Source organism: Pyrus communis, chromosome 3 (genome assembly GCF_041283825.1).
Source record: "Pyrus communis isolate YQ-2024b chromosome 3, ASM4128382v1, whole genome shotgun sequence".
Classification (NCBI taxonomy): Eukaryota; Viridiplantae; Streptophyta; class Magnoliopsida; order Rosales; family Rosaceae; genus Pyrus; species Pyrus communis.
Genome location: NC_142567.1, coordinates 16,836,965 through 16,852,959, shown reverse-complemented (window position 1 = coordinate 16,852,959; position 15,995 = coordinate 16,836,965). Strand labels below are relative to the sequence as shown.

The following is a 15,995-nucleotide window of genomic DNA, read 5'->3' as shown; positions in this document are numbered from 1 at the left end:
CACTTCTAAAATTCTTACTCACTATTTTTAAGTGTTTTTAGTGTGTTTTGAAGTGTTTTAATGTGTCATAAACAGAAAATACAAAAATTTGCAAAAAAATTTTGAAAACAGTTTTGAAAAACCCAAAAAAGTCGTTTTAGAGTCGTTTTTGTGTGTTTGTTTGTGTCTTAGGGTACCTTCCAACATAATGATGAAGATTTTAATTGCATGACTGTTAAAGAAAGTTACAAATATGGATGGAAGTTTGATTTTCTCTTTGGTTTATGCTTAATTGTAGTTGTCGTTTACGAATTCACATGTAATCACAAAGGAAAAAAAAATCAGTTTTTGTAACATGCTTGAAGGAAGAAACTCAAACTAACGCTACAACCTTGAGAAACTTGAGCCTAAACTTTATTTGAAGAGTTATTAATCTGTGATTTCTTGTTTTCTAAAGTCGTTGCATGATCTCATCATTTCTTTGCTTGGTTGCTACTTAGAATGCGTGTTCATCATTATAGTTCCAAATACTAGAACTCATGCCAGTTTCATTCAAAGCATGATATTGAGTGCATAACATACAATAAGATGAAGTTGTTTAGTTAAACTAGAGCCAAAAAGTCTTACCCTTTGCATATGTATTGTAGGTTTAACCCCTTTGAACCTTATTTAGCCTATTTTCTTTGTTAGCCACATTGTCCTTACCTAGCTTAGAATAGGACTATCCACACCCTTGTTCTTAAAGAATAGTGGAGAATGACTTAGAGGGAATTCCTTTTGATCAAAATTTTGTAGAAAAACAAGTGTGGGGGAAGGTTTTCATTAAAGATCTATGAAAGAAGGAAAAAAAAAAAAAAGGTTGTGAAAAGGAAGAAAAAGAGTTGAGAAATAGGTGAGAATGAACTCACAAGTATTGGTTGTTGAAGAAAGGGTCCAAAAGTTTGAATTTGACCCTAAGTGTTACATGAATTTTCCCCTTGTGTTTAAGTTAGTTTCTGCCATCAAAAGTGAATTCTAAGTGTTTATTTCATTACTTTGCTTACTATTGCTTTAAGAACCTTTGTTTTTCCTTAACCTTTCTTTGTTAGCCAACACCTTAGCCTCATTACAACCCTTAGACTTCTATCTTGATTGTTATGTATTTCAATATGTGGAGTTTGAAATTGGTATGAGCATATGGAATCCCTGGTTCTTGCTTCTAAGTAGTGACATTCCGTTCATGAGATCATATACATATCATATTAATAATTCCAGAAAATGCTTTCTTTGTTATAACATATGTGCGTGTTAGTCTACATGTTTATATCAATCTTCTCACATATACTTCGTGTAGGGAGTTTAGCTAGAAAATCTGTGTGAAAATAGAGAGTATATCTAGTGAGGAATTGAGGGAATTCTCTAAGGCATGTTACTACATTCAAAATGTTGTTTTAATTGATTAAATACGAATTAGTGAGTGGTGACTGTGGTTAAGTGTTTGCTTAAGTATAAAGAGAGCTAAAATCTGTGGGAGTAGTGATTTTTAATATGTCATGTGCATTGGAAATCCCTGAGACAAATGTTGGAAGGTCTAGATTGTGTTTTGTTTGTTTTGTTTTGCTCGAGGACTAGCAAAAGCTAAGTGTGGGGGAATTTGAGAGGAGCATATTTATGCGACTTCGTTAGTTTAATTCCTTGCATTTAATGAGTTAGTTTCTATTTATTATAGTAATTTAAGCTATTTTCGTGTGTTTGTAGGTCCAAAGGGCTAAAGTAGCAAGAAATTGCAATTTGAAGCATTTTGGAGCAATTTTGAGCTTGGAATGGATAGCACATACTTGGATAAGGTGGATGAAAGAAATTGAAGTTCAAGAAGGGCTACGAATATGCTAAACAGATGAAAGAAATTAATTCAAGACTTGGAAGAAAAGGAATCAGCTACAAAGAAGGAAACATGAGTCAAACTACCTTATTTTGACTTAGTCAATCCTAATCTTTTCCTACTTATGTTCCAGCTACCAAAAGGATTCCTAAATATATTGGGACACTTAAATATATGTTCTAGAAGGCCTAATCCTAGTCCAAGAGGGGTTGCCGCATCACTATCCCTTTCCTTCCCTTCCTTGCTGTGTAAGGAAATCCCTTTCCCTTTCCCAATTCCTTGACACACCCTTATTCCCTTTTCTCTCTTGGATTCTGACTTTAATTACCCTTTTTCCTTGAGGATTTGGGGTCCAAATCTTTCCCAAAACATTTAATTTAAGCCATGATCTTTTCCCTACAAATATATAGAACCCTTTCCACATCCATTCACTTCACCACCCAACCTATCCATCCATCCATCCATCCATCCCACACCAGATTTCGCACCACCTATCCATAATACACCACAACCACCTAGTGCCTCAACTTTTCAAGGAGAAAGGAGAGAATACCCCTTGGTGCCGTGCCTGCCATTCAAGATTGGATGTTGGAACGTTTCTAGGTGTATTCAATCTTTTGTTTTTAATGTTTAATTTAAGTTTTCTTTGTTTAATTGCGAACATGAGGAGCTAAACTTGTTTTAGCTAGAGGAGAGACTTTGAAACCATGATTATATTTGCAATATGAACTGATTACTTCCAGTTATGATTTCATAAATCGTGAATGCAATTTACTTAACTGTTTGATTAAGAACTTATTCTTGTATGTTGATTGAGGGTGCACACTTAGTTTTCATGCATGAATTTGATGCTAGAATATAAGGGAGTTTCACATAATCGTTACGAATTTATATTCACAAGTAGTGGAGGTTGCTAGTCACAATCGTGTTAAGTAAATTCCTGGCAGGAGTATCATGTTGTTCATAGTTACAAATGTCTTGTCAATGCTTATGATTTTCACAAAGCTTAATGATCTTTGATTGTATCTCTATTATGCTATTCATGTAGGGAACTATTGAAGAATAATTTGGTTGCTAATGCGTATTCCATCCAATTCAATGATTTAAGGAAAATTTGAGGGTTAATTAGTGCTGTTCACGGTTAATCTGGGGCGTTGAGGTTCATGGCTTATTGGAAAAGCAACTGGAAATCGATTTGTATGGAAGTGTGTCATGTGTGAAGAATGACCCTCTAGCTAGCTTATCACCCATCAATTCACCCAATTTTGTGCCAAACTTGTTTAAGTCTTTAATTTACTTGTCTTTACTCTAAATTCGTCAAAAACCCAATCCCCTTTACTTTGTTGTGTCAAATTAGTTAGAATCTGTCCAAATTTGTGTTTTTGAGTGTTTTGAGTCAAATTCAATTCAATTTTCGTCCAAAGTAAGTCATAGTGTCTGTTTTGAGTCTTTTTTATTGTTTTGTGCTGTTTTGAGTCATTTACGTCTAGTTAAGAGTCTTAGAGTCTAGTTTTCTGTTTTCAAGTTTAGTTTTGTGTTTTTAAGTCAGTTTAGAGCAGATTAGCAATCCCTCATAATCCCAACCTAAAACGATCCCTACTTACATCTTTACTACAATTGTCAACTAGAGGGTTTAATTTGAGTGCTAGTTTATATCACATCAGCTCTCAACAATGAATTTCTTCTCTGAGACTGAGTCCTTGGGAATTGCATCTTCACCTCTCTCCTGATCCATTTCAGCATGCCTCTGCTCGTACTTTTGGTACCAGTGTTCGAAGGCCTGACTTTCACGCAGAAACTCATTCCGTGTCTCCTCAAACTTCTCTTTTAGCTTCATTTGTTCCTCCTAATGAAGTATGATGGTCTTTATCACAGCCGCAAAGGACGATATTGCAGATTTTGCGAGTTCATCAGGAAGCGAAATGATTTATTAAATGGTTTTTAATTCCAACTTTTTTTTAATATAATTATTGGTTTATTAAATGATTTTTAATTTAAATTAAATTCTAATTAATTTAAATGATGTGCCTGTACATATCAGATGCCACATAAGGTAGCATATAAATGTGATATAAAAACATGGTAAGAATAGCATTACGGGAAATTTTATTTAAACCCATGTAACCTCTTTCTACACCCAACTTAAATTTTAAATGTTAATTGTCTATTTTACTCTATTTCATAATTACTATTAAGTACAAAATGAAATTAATACTAAAACTCAAATTTCTCAATAAACCCAAACACTATAATTAAACCCTAGCATCACCATTTGTTTATCCTACGTCTATTCTGGCTAAAACCCTAATAGTTTTGATAGAGAAAAACAAGCTTTTTTATTGATGGATAGTGATTTTGAAGTTTTGAATCCTCCAACTAAGGTATGACTTGATTTATGGATATTTTGTTTGTTTGCTTCTTCTTTGGATTAAATTTCATACTTATTATATTATATTGTATTTGTTTTTCTCTATCGTCTGTCTGCCCCCCAAAACACCATAGCAAAGACTTTTGATTAGTAGTGCAAAGACATATAACTTGATTCTTGGTGCAAATAACAACTGCCCAACCTCATAAACCTTGACCACTCACTAGCGGGTGACATGTCTCCATCCAAATCTAAAGCATCAAGGTCAAATGTTTTTTTTGGCAAAGTAATGGACTGAACTGGAGCTTGCATTGCATTCTCTGGCAAATTCAAATTTATGGAAGGATCTCTTGGATCCCAAGTCTATGGATGGGTTTGGTAGCAGACAAAAAAAAAGTCATGGAAATGCTAGTCATATGCAATTAATTATACTGGGGCAAAGGACGCCTCTTTGAAGGAAAAAAAACACTCAGTTAGAGATGTTATTTTATAAAGGGAATGAGTGTAAAGATAACTTTACATTTTGAATTGGGTTTGAGATGATAGTTTAGCTAATAAATTTGGGTTTAAAGAGATATTAATTCTTTAATTAAAAAAATATGAGTGAAGAGAGTAAGTTAGGTGTAGAAAGATATTAGATTGGTTCAAATATAATTTCCCATAGCATTACTGATTAATCTATCTATATATATAAAGTGAGAAGGATTAAAAGGTGAAACATTCAAAATACCAAAAATTGTCCTTCAAGAATTCTTAAAATTACAATTGAACCATAAGAATTTAAAGTAATTCATCACATTTTAATTTTGAATGAATTTTAAATTTAAAACTTTAATTAAAAAAAAACTCCCATGTTAATGGACGGTTTCATGGTTTTGCTTCATTTTTTTTTTATGAATAATTTTTTAATAAAAATATAAAATAGTTATTTAAAAAAATTAAAAGATATATATAAAGTGAGAAGGATTAAAAGGTGAAACATTCAAAATACAAAAAATTGTCCTTCAAGAATTCTTAAAATTACAATTGAACCATAAGAATTTAAAGTAATTCACCACATTTTAATTTTGAATGAATTTTAAATTTAAAAATTTAATTAAAAAAAAAACTCCCATGTTAGTGGGCGGTTTCATGGTTTTGCTTCATTTTTTTTTATGAATAATTTTTTAATAAAAATATAAAATAGTTATTTAAAAAACAATTAAAAGACATAACCTAATATAAAAAGGCCAATTGTCACACGCGTATGCGTGTGGCAAGAGTCTAGTTTATATTAAAAACCCATATATATATATATATATATATATATTTTTTTTTTTCCCTCCTTATTGAATCCTCTTCACATAAAAAAGATCCATTTGTTTCTCTGCAAATCCGCCTTTCTGCATCTCTCTCTCTCTCTCTCTCTCTCTCTCTCTCTCTCTCTCTCTCTCTCTCTCTCTCTCTGTGATGATCTGCATTTTCCGAACCTGGTTTCGAACTCGTTCCTAACTCGCTCATTCTCTCTTTCTATATAAATAACATACACAAATAGAAAGTGAATGGAGGGCGTTGCTCTCTCTGATGATCTCTCCGATTCCACTCAGCGTTCCGACTGGGACAGCGACCAGAGAGTCTACTTCATTCCCTACAGGTCTAGCTCCTTCGCCTCTCGATTTCGTTTGCGTTTTTCACTTCCCACACCACTGCATTCACCAATCCAAGCTAGTTTTTTTTTTTTTTTTTTTTTCCATCAAATATTGTATGCATTTTAGTTTATGGGAATTTTCCAGAATTAGAAATACTTAGGTTAGATTAGGAATTTGAATTTTAGAATTTTGTTGTTAGTATTGTTTTTTTTCGAATTCTAGATTTGGGAGTGTCTGAATCGTAGGGTTGTGATTGGATTTATGCATGGAATGTTTATATGTGAATTGGGTTTTCAGTTGGTGGAGAGATGCACAGGAATCGGTTTTGGGCGATTCGGATGGGAGGAGAGGGATTTTGTACGTGACGTCTCAGGCTTCTTCCTATGCTGGCCCTATGAAGCTTATCAACAACATTTTCAACTCAGATCTTGTGTTCAATCTCAGGAGAGAGAATGATAGTGTACAGAGTGGTGAAAATGTCGAAGTCGGTGTCTCAGGTCGAGACTACGCATTGGTGCCCGGAGAAATGTGGGTTCAGGCACTCAGATGGTGAGTTCTTTTTAGATTAGCTTTTTTTGCCATTTTTATGACATGGGCTGTTTTGAATATGATTGGAATGAAACAAGAGCCAGGTAGTAATGAGAAGTACTCTGTTAATCCGATGTGGTCCTTTTTCCCCCAGAATGATCTGTGTTTGATGTTGCTACTTTTGCTTTAAATGCTTTTTAGTCACATGAATAGCTGGCAGTACAGTCCTGTGCCCAAACTTGATTATTGTCATACATTTTACGTGACATTCACAAGCGTTTGTGGCCCTGTAATGGTATCTCACATTTAAGTGGTGTTTTGTTGTCTTATATTGAAATGCATTGATGTGAGTTGTTAATTTTTATTTCCATGAATGCTGCAAGGAATGTCTTGCAGGTGTTTAACTGCTTAAATTTTTACCCTTGATTTGGTTCTACTTCTAGATCAGGCAGTTGAAATTTAAACCCTAACCTTCGAAGAGAAAGAAATTCTGAAAAAGATTGATAGTTCTTTGACTCGACTGCAGCAACTTAATTCCTTTAACGTTATCCTCATTCCAATTATGCAGTGTGAAAATACTCCCCATCTGTTAATAATTTGAGAACAGTTAATGCTTGCTCTTGCATTAACACTCGAAAAGCAAACCTTTTGGGCTCTCCAAGGTATGTATAATGGAATTTTGCATATTTCAAAATGACTAAACCCCCTCTAAATGTTAAGGCAGTCATAATAGTTACATTGTTTGCAATTAGTATTTCCAATTAACCACATTGTTGATCTCAGAGTCCTGTGGTAACGAATCAATTTGGTATTTTTGTAACTCATGGAATACTGTAAACGCAATGCATTTCCCTCAGTCTGAAAATCAAGGCATACTATTAAATTTTAGGGGATACACATAATTTGTTGAGTATCTTAGCACTCTCCGACTGTTGTCTACATGTAGGCATAGTGATTCTAAAGTTGCGGTGAAGGACGGTAGGAGTTTTTCAGCTGCGGAAGATGACATCACCGATGTCTATCCACTGCAACTCAGACTTTTTGTTTCACGAGAAACAAATTCATTGGGAGTAAAGGTTACAAAAAAGGTCAGTATATGTACTTAATGTCTTGTTTCTGTTTTTTATATTCAGGTTTTTATTTTGTTTATTTATAGCCTTGGATTCTTAATGTTTGGATGACTAAGATTTGAAATTCTAACGATGATAGGTTTGTGTGAACAATGTGCATGCGGGCCATCTTTTGGAAAAGTTTTAAGCATGAAAATAATGTCACAAACATACATTTTAGCTAGAAAAGTCTGCAACATCAGTTTACTAGCTGTGTTACAGTATAGATAACTTTTTTCTCCCCCAAAAAGTATACAGTTAATGACGCAAGACATCATAAAAAAATTTCTTCCATTTTGGATGGATTCCCACTTTCAATTTATGCATCTCTCACGCTTTTCATCTTTCCCATAATTTTCTTTTAACTTACAAATGAAAAATGTTGATATATGAAATTGATTTATTGCTGAACCTACTATCATATGTATGCTTTTAAACCGTTATTCAACAATGTGTTTCTAACTTGTGATGAATTTTTTTACTTTGACTTGCACTGCTGTGTGAACAAGTAAAGGATGGAAGAGTATTTGTAATTATGAGATCGTTGGGCTGCACCTTTTCTTTATATTCTTTTGGTGAACGACCTACGTATTATGAGAATCACATATATTCCCACATCGCATGATAGTATATAATGTCCTGAGCCTCTCCACCCATTGCCAATTGGTTTTGAGTTGGATGCTTTGATTCTCTCATGGTATCAAAGGATGCCATATATGTGTCAGGCCCAAGGGCTTCATCTACTTGCCACAGCACCCAATATAGGTTGTCCACATGTTTGGCTCAAGGTGAGTGGGCACATCGAGAGAATCCCACTTTGGGAATTTAAACCCTTTCAAAGTAGTATAAAGTGTTTTCAGCTTCTCATCCATTGCCAATTGGTTTGGGGTTATATGCTCTATTTTTTCACATGCAAAATATAATCTGCTGATTCTGATTATTGCGGGATTCCATTGTCTTCCACATCTTAAATTGATGTTCTATTATTTCATTTGTGCATTTCTCTTGTAGGATAATCCAGTCGAGTTCTTCAAGAGAGCCTGCAAAATCTTTAGTGTGGAGTCTGAGATGGTAGTTAAGTTCATTATTTAAATGTGTTCTGTTATCAGGATAAAGTGGATGGCTTTTTAACCTCTGTTATTGCACCAGTTACGCATCTGGGACTTTTCGGGGCAGACAAACTTATATTTTATAAATGAAAGAGCCAAGTCTCCTAGAGACTTTCAACGGCAGTCAGATGAGGTAAGTGGCAGCTTGATACAATACATTTGTTAAAACTTAATTCATACTCATCAATTGTTGCTGCACTGCATACTCCAGAATCTGTTTCATGTTTCTCAAATTGATTACTATTCTTGCTGTCTTCTCATTTTTTTATTTTTATCATTTTGGTGCACAATATCTCATGGATGTAATTTTATGTATGATTTTGTCCAGATACTGTTGGAGTTGCAAGTTTATGGGTTGTCAGATTCCTTTAAGTGCAGGGAAAGGAAAAAAGATGAGATAGCCACGCAACATTCTACCATCGCAAATTCCCGTTCTGGTGCTTCAGTTATGATGAATGGTTCTGCTGGAATCACAAATTCTAACTTCATCCGTTCATTATGGGGAAGCTCTTGTGAAACCGGTTCTTTAGGATTGACAGGATTACAGAACCTTGGAAATACTTGTTTCATGAATAGTTCCATCCAGTGTTTAGCGCACACTCCAAAGCTTGTTGACTATTTTCTTGGAGATTATGGTAGAGAAATAAATCCAGACAATCCGTTGGGCATGAATGTATGTCATCTTTCGATGCACTCTTCATAATTCATGACCTGATGTTGTGCGATGAATGTTTTAGCGAGATATTCCTCACTTTATCAAGTATATCTATGTTTTTTTACTGTATTTTAACTTTATGTACTCTTTGTTAGGGGGAGATTGCTTTAGCTTTTGGAGATCTGTTAAGGAAGTTATGGGCCCCTGGAGCAACTCCAGTAGCCCCAAGGCTGTTTAAGTCAAAACTTTCTCGATTTGCTCCACAGTTTAATGGATTTAATCAACATGATTCCCAAGTTAGTGGCGTTTCTTGTTTCCAGAATTGCTTTCGTTTGCATTCAACATTTACAAGGAGTTTTCATTTGTCATACCATACTATTGTCATAGGAGCTCCTGGCTTTTTTGCTGGATGGACTTCATGAAGATCTTAATCGTGTAAAATGCAAGCCTTATGTAGAAGTCAAGGATAGTGATGGTCGATCAGATGAAGAGGTAGCTGATGAATATTGGGAAAATCATTTAGCCCGCAATGACTCAATAATTGTTGATGTGTGCCAAGTGAGCATCTTTCTCAAATTTGTCTTTTTCTTCCACTCTTTGCCGAATAAAAATCTGAACAGGAATGCAAATTGCTTACTTTTGTGATGCACATGTCGATGAGCCTTGCAGGGTCAATACAAATCAACATTAGTTTGCCCTGTTTGCAAAAAGGTCTCTGTTACATTTGATCCATTTATGTACCTCTCGCTTCCATTGCCTTCAACAATGATGCGGACAATGACTTTATCAGTTGTCAATACTGATGGGCATTCTCAACCATCTCAATATACCATTACTGTACCCAAGCATGGAAAACTAGAAGATCTCATCCAGGGTTTAAGTGTTGCATGCTCATTGGGGATTGATGAAACCTTTTTGGTAGCCGAGGTATTTTTCAGTATTAGAATATCTGATAGGAGTTCCTTGTATGGTGGTGATATTGGATGATACACACACAAAAGTACAATATATATACACTTGTCCTTTTGTCCATATGTTGATCTCTGAAGCTATATAGTTCTGTGCAGATATACAACAATCGCATTATACGCTATCTTGAGGAACCAACTGATTCATTATCTTTAATTAGAGATCAAGACAAGCTAGTTGCTTATAGGTCAATGAAAGATGTTGAGCAAGTCCCTTTGGTTGTGTTCATGCATCAGCTGATGGAGGAGTAAGTATTATCTTCATTTTGAATCTTATTTTATTGTAATATTATGTATGCAAGTTTCAGACTTAGGGTGTAAGAAGGGGTGCTGTGAAGGACTTCTTTTATACTATACCTCAATCATAAATTCATAATGGATGATAACCTGTGTCAGTAATTTAAATGTATGGGTAATCACCCGTGTAAATAAATGTAAATTAAAAAAATAAAGTAACATTTTCTATAATCCAATTATATATATTCCAAACTTGTTTATGAAATTTTAGTTGCCTACTAGGTTCACCTGCGCACAGAGCTTGCATATGATTTCTTTTGAGAATCACAGTAATTTTAGACCAACTACAAGGTTGACCAAACCACATTCATTGCATGTATGTGAATGGCTTTTGCCGTCTCTGTTATACTTTGTGGTCCTTACTGTTTGTCCTTTTAAGATAAATCTTAGAACCGTGAACATTTTGATCTGTGAGAATGTTCTTCAGACGTATGTGTAGTTGTTCATGCAAATGAGGCTAGAGTAATCCATTTAGACGACGTCAGGTAAGATTATAAAAACAACAGAGACTTCTTGACATCAGCAATGATATTGACATGCTATGACAATCTTAAACTCTCCTAATGTTTGATCGCGACCTGATATTCTTACTGACTTGGGGAACAGATACAATCTGAAATCCAAGCTCTTAGGAGACTTGAATCTGGGGTTTGCATGTAACCTGTTGGGCTGCTCATGGCTTGGACTGGTGTTTTTGTAGAAGCAAACCGGATTCACCTCTTCAGGTTGCATGGTCTGTGGCCCAATGATAACGATACACATTGGAAAATGAGCCTGCCCATTCATTAATTTGGAGGATGGCAATGTGTTTAGAACAGTTCAGAAAGGGTACTTCTGAATTGAGGGCTCAGTCAGATGAAAGAGGAAGGAAAGTGGAGGCTAAGAATCGAGAGGGGGATGTGAGGCTGTGATCATGAGAGGGGGTGATGACCCTGTGGTTTAAAGTGTGGCAGTGCAAGAGATTTGAGGTGGCAGATGGGTCGGAGCCTTGGAGGAGGGCATATTCAAAGAGGCTGCTGGAGAGATTAGAGACGGATTTGCTGTCTTTTTTGTTGGTAATCGGTAAAATAGAAAATAACCGCCAGGAGACTGTCCAGATAGTAATATCAGTATGATGTAAAAAATGTGTGTGTGTGTGTGGTTTTTTTTTTTTGGTTTATTAGTGTTGCCTTAAAAATCCAAACCCAAGGCTGAATTGACCTCATCTGGTTCCCCAAGAAAGACTGATATGATCAGACCGGTCTAGTCAGGTTGCAGTTTCCGTAGCTTGTTGAACACCTCTAACGGCTAGTTTTCACCTACAAAACTAAGTTTACTTTGTTGTTAAAAATAAGCCATTGAGTACTATAATATGTTTTTTCTTTATGTTATTCCCTACGAATGACTTAATTTTATATGAAAGTTGAGTCACCATATAACAATGTGTCGAATCTGGAAGACCAGAAAATTTAGTGGCTAGTTGGAGCAGAGTAGGTCACCATATTAGAACCAACCAGCCACTAAATTTTTAGCCAAACCAATATGGGGGTGTGTTCATCTTTTACACCTATCATTTTGACCCCTATAAGTCGTAAGTATTAAGACAAATAAATATGCACTCTGATATGTTCTTTTCTCAGATTATTCATGATCTCTTTGATACTCGCAATTATTTCCATAACAGCTCCCTCAACCATCTTATTTCCATAACACACAGATCTTTTATTTCACATTTCAATATGAATTTTTATTGTTCTTGTGACATTGTCTGCCCTCATCCATCTTATTTCTTCTATATTGTCAGGCAGCACGTGCATGGGAAACTGACCTCTAGCTTTGGAGTTCCTTTTGTATCAAGACTACCCAATTCTGCTAGCGGATCCGATATATGCAATTTATACTTAAATTTACTAAAGCCATTTCAAACACCCGCAAAAGATTCCCAAGAATGTTTTGATAGTTCAAGGGGCACCATTCTTGAAGAAGTCTCTAGAACAGAGGATTCCATACCTCCTGTTATAGACGGCGGTGTGAACCCCAGTAATGGAAATGCGGCTGACTCACCCTTTGATTCTGAATTGAAATTTTACATAACAGATGAAAAGGGAATTTCCAAGGATAAAAAGATACTAATGAAGGAGATAGTGGAGAGGGAAGAGACTAAGCGGTTGAATGTTCTTGTATGTTGGCCAAAAAAATACATCAAACAATATGACACTCGCCTTCTTAGCTCATTGCCAGAGGTTTTCAAGACTGGCCTCTTTGCAAAAAAACCTCAAGAGTCTGTTTCTCTGTACAAGTGCCTTGAAGCATTCTTGAAGGAAGAGCCTCTTGGACCAGAAGACATGTGGTCAGTGGGTACATCTTGAGCCTTTTATTTTTGGCGTTAAAAGCATTTGTGTATACCTAGCAGTTGGAAGAGCTGAAATATATTGATATCTAAGGGTGTATTCACTTGCTTTTTGGTATAGCCAAAGAGCATGTGGTATGTTCTGTGAAATTGTTATTTGTTTTACTCATTCCATTACTTTTGACCTCAAATTTGGTATGAGATCTGATTTTTTCTATAGTTTATTTATTTATTCATCATTTATTTGTGGATTAGGATTTAAAGCTCTTCTGTCTGATTTACAGTCATTATTATTGCTTATGCAAATACATTTGCATGTGAGGTCATTGACTTTTTTATTACAAAATTTTGACTTCTTCACTTGTCCATCATGTTTGTTCGAATGAATTTTCTATAAATAGTTCCTTACATATGTTGAATCAGTAATTTTTATGTCTATCACTGTTATCACAACATCCTCATCTACTTATCGAATATTGATAATTGATCTTATAATGCTCAAAATAGTGGTCTTTCAAGCGTTACTTGTTATTTTTGCTCAGTTTTCAGAATCGACACACTCAGAAAGTAAATGAAGTATATTGTCATGGTTATGAAGTAGAACAGTGTATTTGGAGTTTTACACAACCTCTTATCCTTTTATTAGTTATTAGATTGTGAGAACTTGCTGTCAAGGTATTTCTAATGTTAGTACTGTTATAACTATTTTAGGTATTGTCCTGCCTGCAAAAAACACTGTCAAGCCAGCAAGAAGTTGGATCTATGGAGACTGCCGGAGATCTTGGTCATTCATTTGAAGAGGTTCTCGTATAGTCGGTTTTTTAAGAACAAGCTAGAGACATATGTTGACTTCCCTATTGACGATCTTGAGTTGTCAACATATATTGCCCACAAGAGGGACCAGTTATGTAATCGTTACATGCTCTATGCAGTTAGTAATCACTTTGGAAGCATGGGAGGCGGTCATTATACTGCATTTGTCCACGTAAGTGGCGTTTCTTGCTCAATTTTTATTTGAGTTACTATTTTCTTATTTTCTACTCTTTAATCTGATGAACTTCCCATATACTATATTTTTAGTTATTTCCTTGACTCAATATTTCTCTGTTTCAAACACAACGAATAAAAGCAAAAATGTTTCTACTTCGAACTCTTATATTATTAGTTCACTTGGTCTAGTAATACTATTATCCATTTGCCGAATAAATCTAGCACGATGCAAGCCCTTAGCTGGCTTAGGCTCCCTGGAACTAGGTCCTAGTTTCCACCGTTTTCAGAGTGGTTCTTTCGTGGTGCACTAAGGAAATTAGGTTTCAATCCTTTATAGCCTACTCTAGAAATCTCACAAAGGGTGTGCCCACTCTTTGATCTTAGTCCCACATTAGTGAAGTGTCAGGGATGGAGTTTGCTTGGTTTCGTTGCGCCTCTGCAGCTAAGAGTTGATACACTTGGGGGTTCAAAACCTTTGTAACCTCTCTGATCTCCCATTGCTGTAGATTATTGCATTGGAATCTCCACTATGTTACATAAATAATTTGAAAGCATGCAATAAATATAGTTTTGTACCTGACATTGTGTGTAATTTGTAGTTAAGTTGAGGCATAGATTCCTATTATTTCCCTCTTCTTGTATGGTATAATTAAACGTGTACATTAACTTATGTTGGTTGACACAAAGTGGTTTAACTGTATTATTTTTCTTATGTAGCATGGGGGTGATCGGTGGTATGACTTCGATGATAGCCACGTCAAACCTATCAGTCAGGACAAGATAAAGTCTTCATCTGCTTATGTTCTTTTCTACAGAAGAGTTGTGGAAGTGTGATATCAGAGTAGAGTCGCATCTTTGAAATCCCATTTGAAGATCAATCTTGTGGAATATATATAGTTTTTCACCTAAGTCCTAGGACTAACCACAGAAAATGCCATTCTTTTGCCTTCGGCATCGATTAGTTCAGAAATTTCCAGTATGGATAAAAACGAGGGAAGTTCTTATGCTTAGAGGACGTGCTGAAGATGATTGTAACATAGTAGCAAATTGAAGGGATGAGCGACCATACCGAGGATGCTATGTGCAGTCATAACCATCCATGAAGAGACCTTTACTACCCGACTAGAGAGATTTCTGAAAGGGTCTGCTCTATGAAAGTGTAATTTTTGCTTTTAGATATTGCTGACGAGATTGGTATTAGATATTCAATGGGCAATTCATTAATTTGTAATTTTGTGTTAGCATTTTGGCGATCTTCGTTTCCCAGTCATCTTGTAACCATGGACCGCTGGAGCAAGGCACTGCACTGCCGATGACCTTGGGGTTGTGTGGCGGTAGTTCTTCCCTTGCTACTCAAGGAAACGTCCCGGGTTGCGCTGGTGAAGTTGCCCCAAGTAGGAAGAACGAAATATGTCTTCTTTTATTTTTTATCCTTGTTCTAAAAATCCCTGACTAGGTCCCGCCCCGTCTAGGCGCTAGGCTGCTGGCCACCGCTTCGATTAATGCCTAGGAGTTTGAAAATTAAGAAAGAGAAACTAGACCTGTTGGCGTTTGTCTAAACCACCTAAGCACCCACCTAACCTGCTCAAATTCACCTAGGCAGGCCTAGGTCACAACTCACTTTGATAGAAAATAACTTTAATTTTGTATTTTATTTTTTTTTTAATAAATTGTAAGAGACTTGTTGAATACTTAAATGAACACTTATTGTATGCATGTTCCCCATGTTTTCATTATGTTTTAATACTTCATAATATATATGTCATTCCATTTAAGAGTTTTTGATGAAGTTATATTTATTCAAGTATAAGCACATTTATATGAAATATAATAGATTTACTTAAATTTGCCTAGACGCCAAGTTCTAGTCCGCCGTTTGACTAGCGCTTAGTGTTTTTTAAAACTTTGTTTTTTATTGGTTGGTGATGAAATAGGGCATGAAAGAACTGTCTGGTTTTTGATACCATGAAGCAAAAAATGTTCATCTAATGAAAGAACTGTCTGGTTATTTGTATAATTTTCATTTGTTTTTTCTATTAAACAAGTCCTTTTGTTATTATTTTTCAACCTTTAAGTTTCGTTAATTGCTCATTTCTGTATCTGGAGAACAACTGATTTGGCTTGGCTCGAGTATACCGTGACTTGGCCTTACGTGTCAATCAATTTGTCAATGA

At 35.4% G+C, this 15,995-nt stretch overlaps 1 protein-coding gene across 1 annotated transcript; it reads left to right on the top strand.

Annotated features, from left to right (window-relative positions):
• Positions 1-5,535: 5,535 nt before the first annotated feature.
• Positions 5,536-15,052, top strand: UBP8 (ubiquitin-specific protease 8). The gene is made up of 13 exons (XM_088691144.1): positions 5,536-5,841; positions 6,134-6,385; positions 7,311-7,452; positions 8,485-8,544; positions 8,623-8,715; positions 8,911-9,255; positions 9,393-9,533; positions 9,625-9,795; positions 9,907-10,164; positions 10,305-10,453; positions 12,286-12,831; positions 13,543-13,816; positions 14,539-15,052. Exons 1-13 carry the CDS (start codon positions 5,750-5,752, stop codon positions 14,653-14,655), a joined length of 2,640 nt encoding a protein of 879 aa, XP_088547270.1. The 5' UTR covers positions 5,536-5,749; the 3' UTR covers positions 14,656-15,052.
• The last annotated feature ends 943 nt before the right edge of the window (positions 15,053-15,995 follow it).

Coding starts and splice junctions, on each gene's coding strand:
- UBP8 (XM_088691144.1), top strand. CDS start 5,750: ATGGAGGGCGTTGCTCTCTCTGATGATCTCTCCGATTCCACTCAGCGT. Junction 9,796..9,906: donor TAATTGTTGATGTGTGCCAA/GTGAGCATCTTT, acceptor TGAGCCTTGCAG/GGTCAATACAAATCAACATT. Junction 12,832..13,542: donor CTTGGACCAGAAGACATGTG/GTCAGTGGGTAC, acceptor TAACTATTTTAG/GTATTGTCCTGCCTGCAAAA.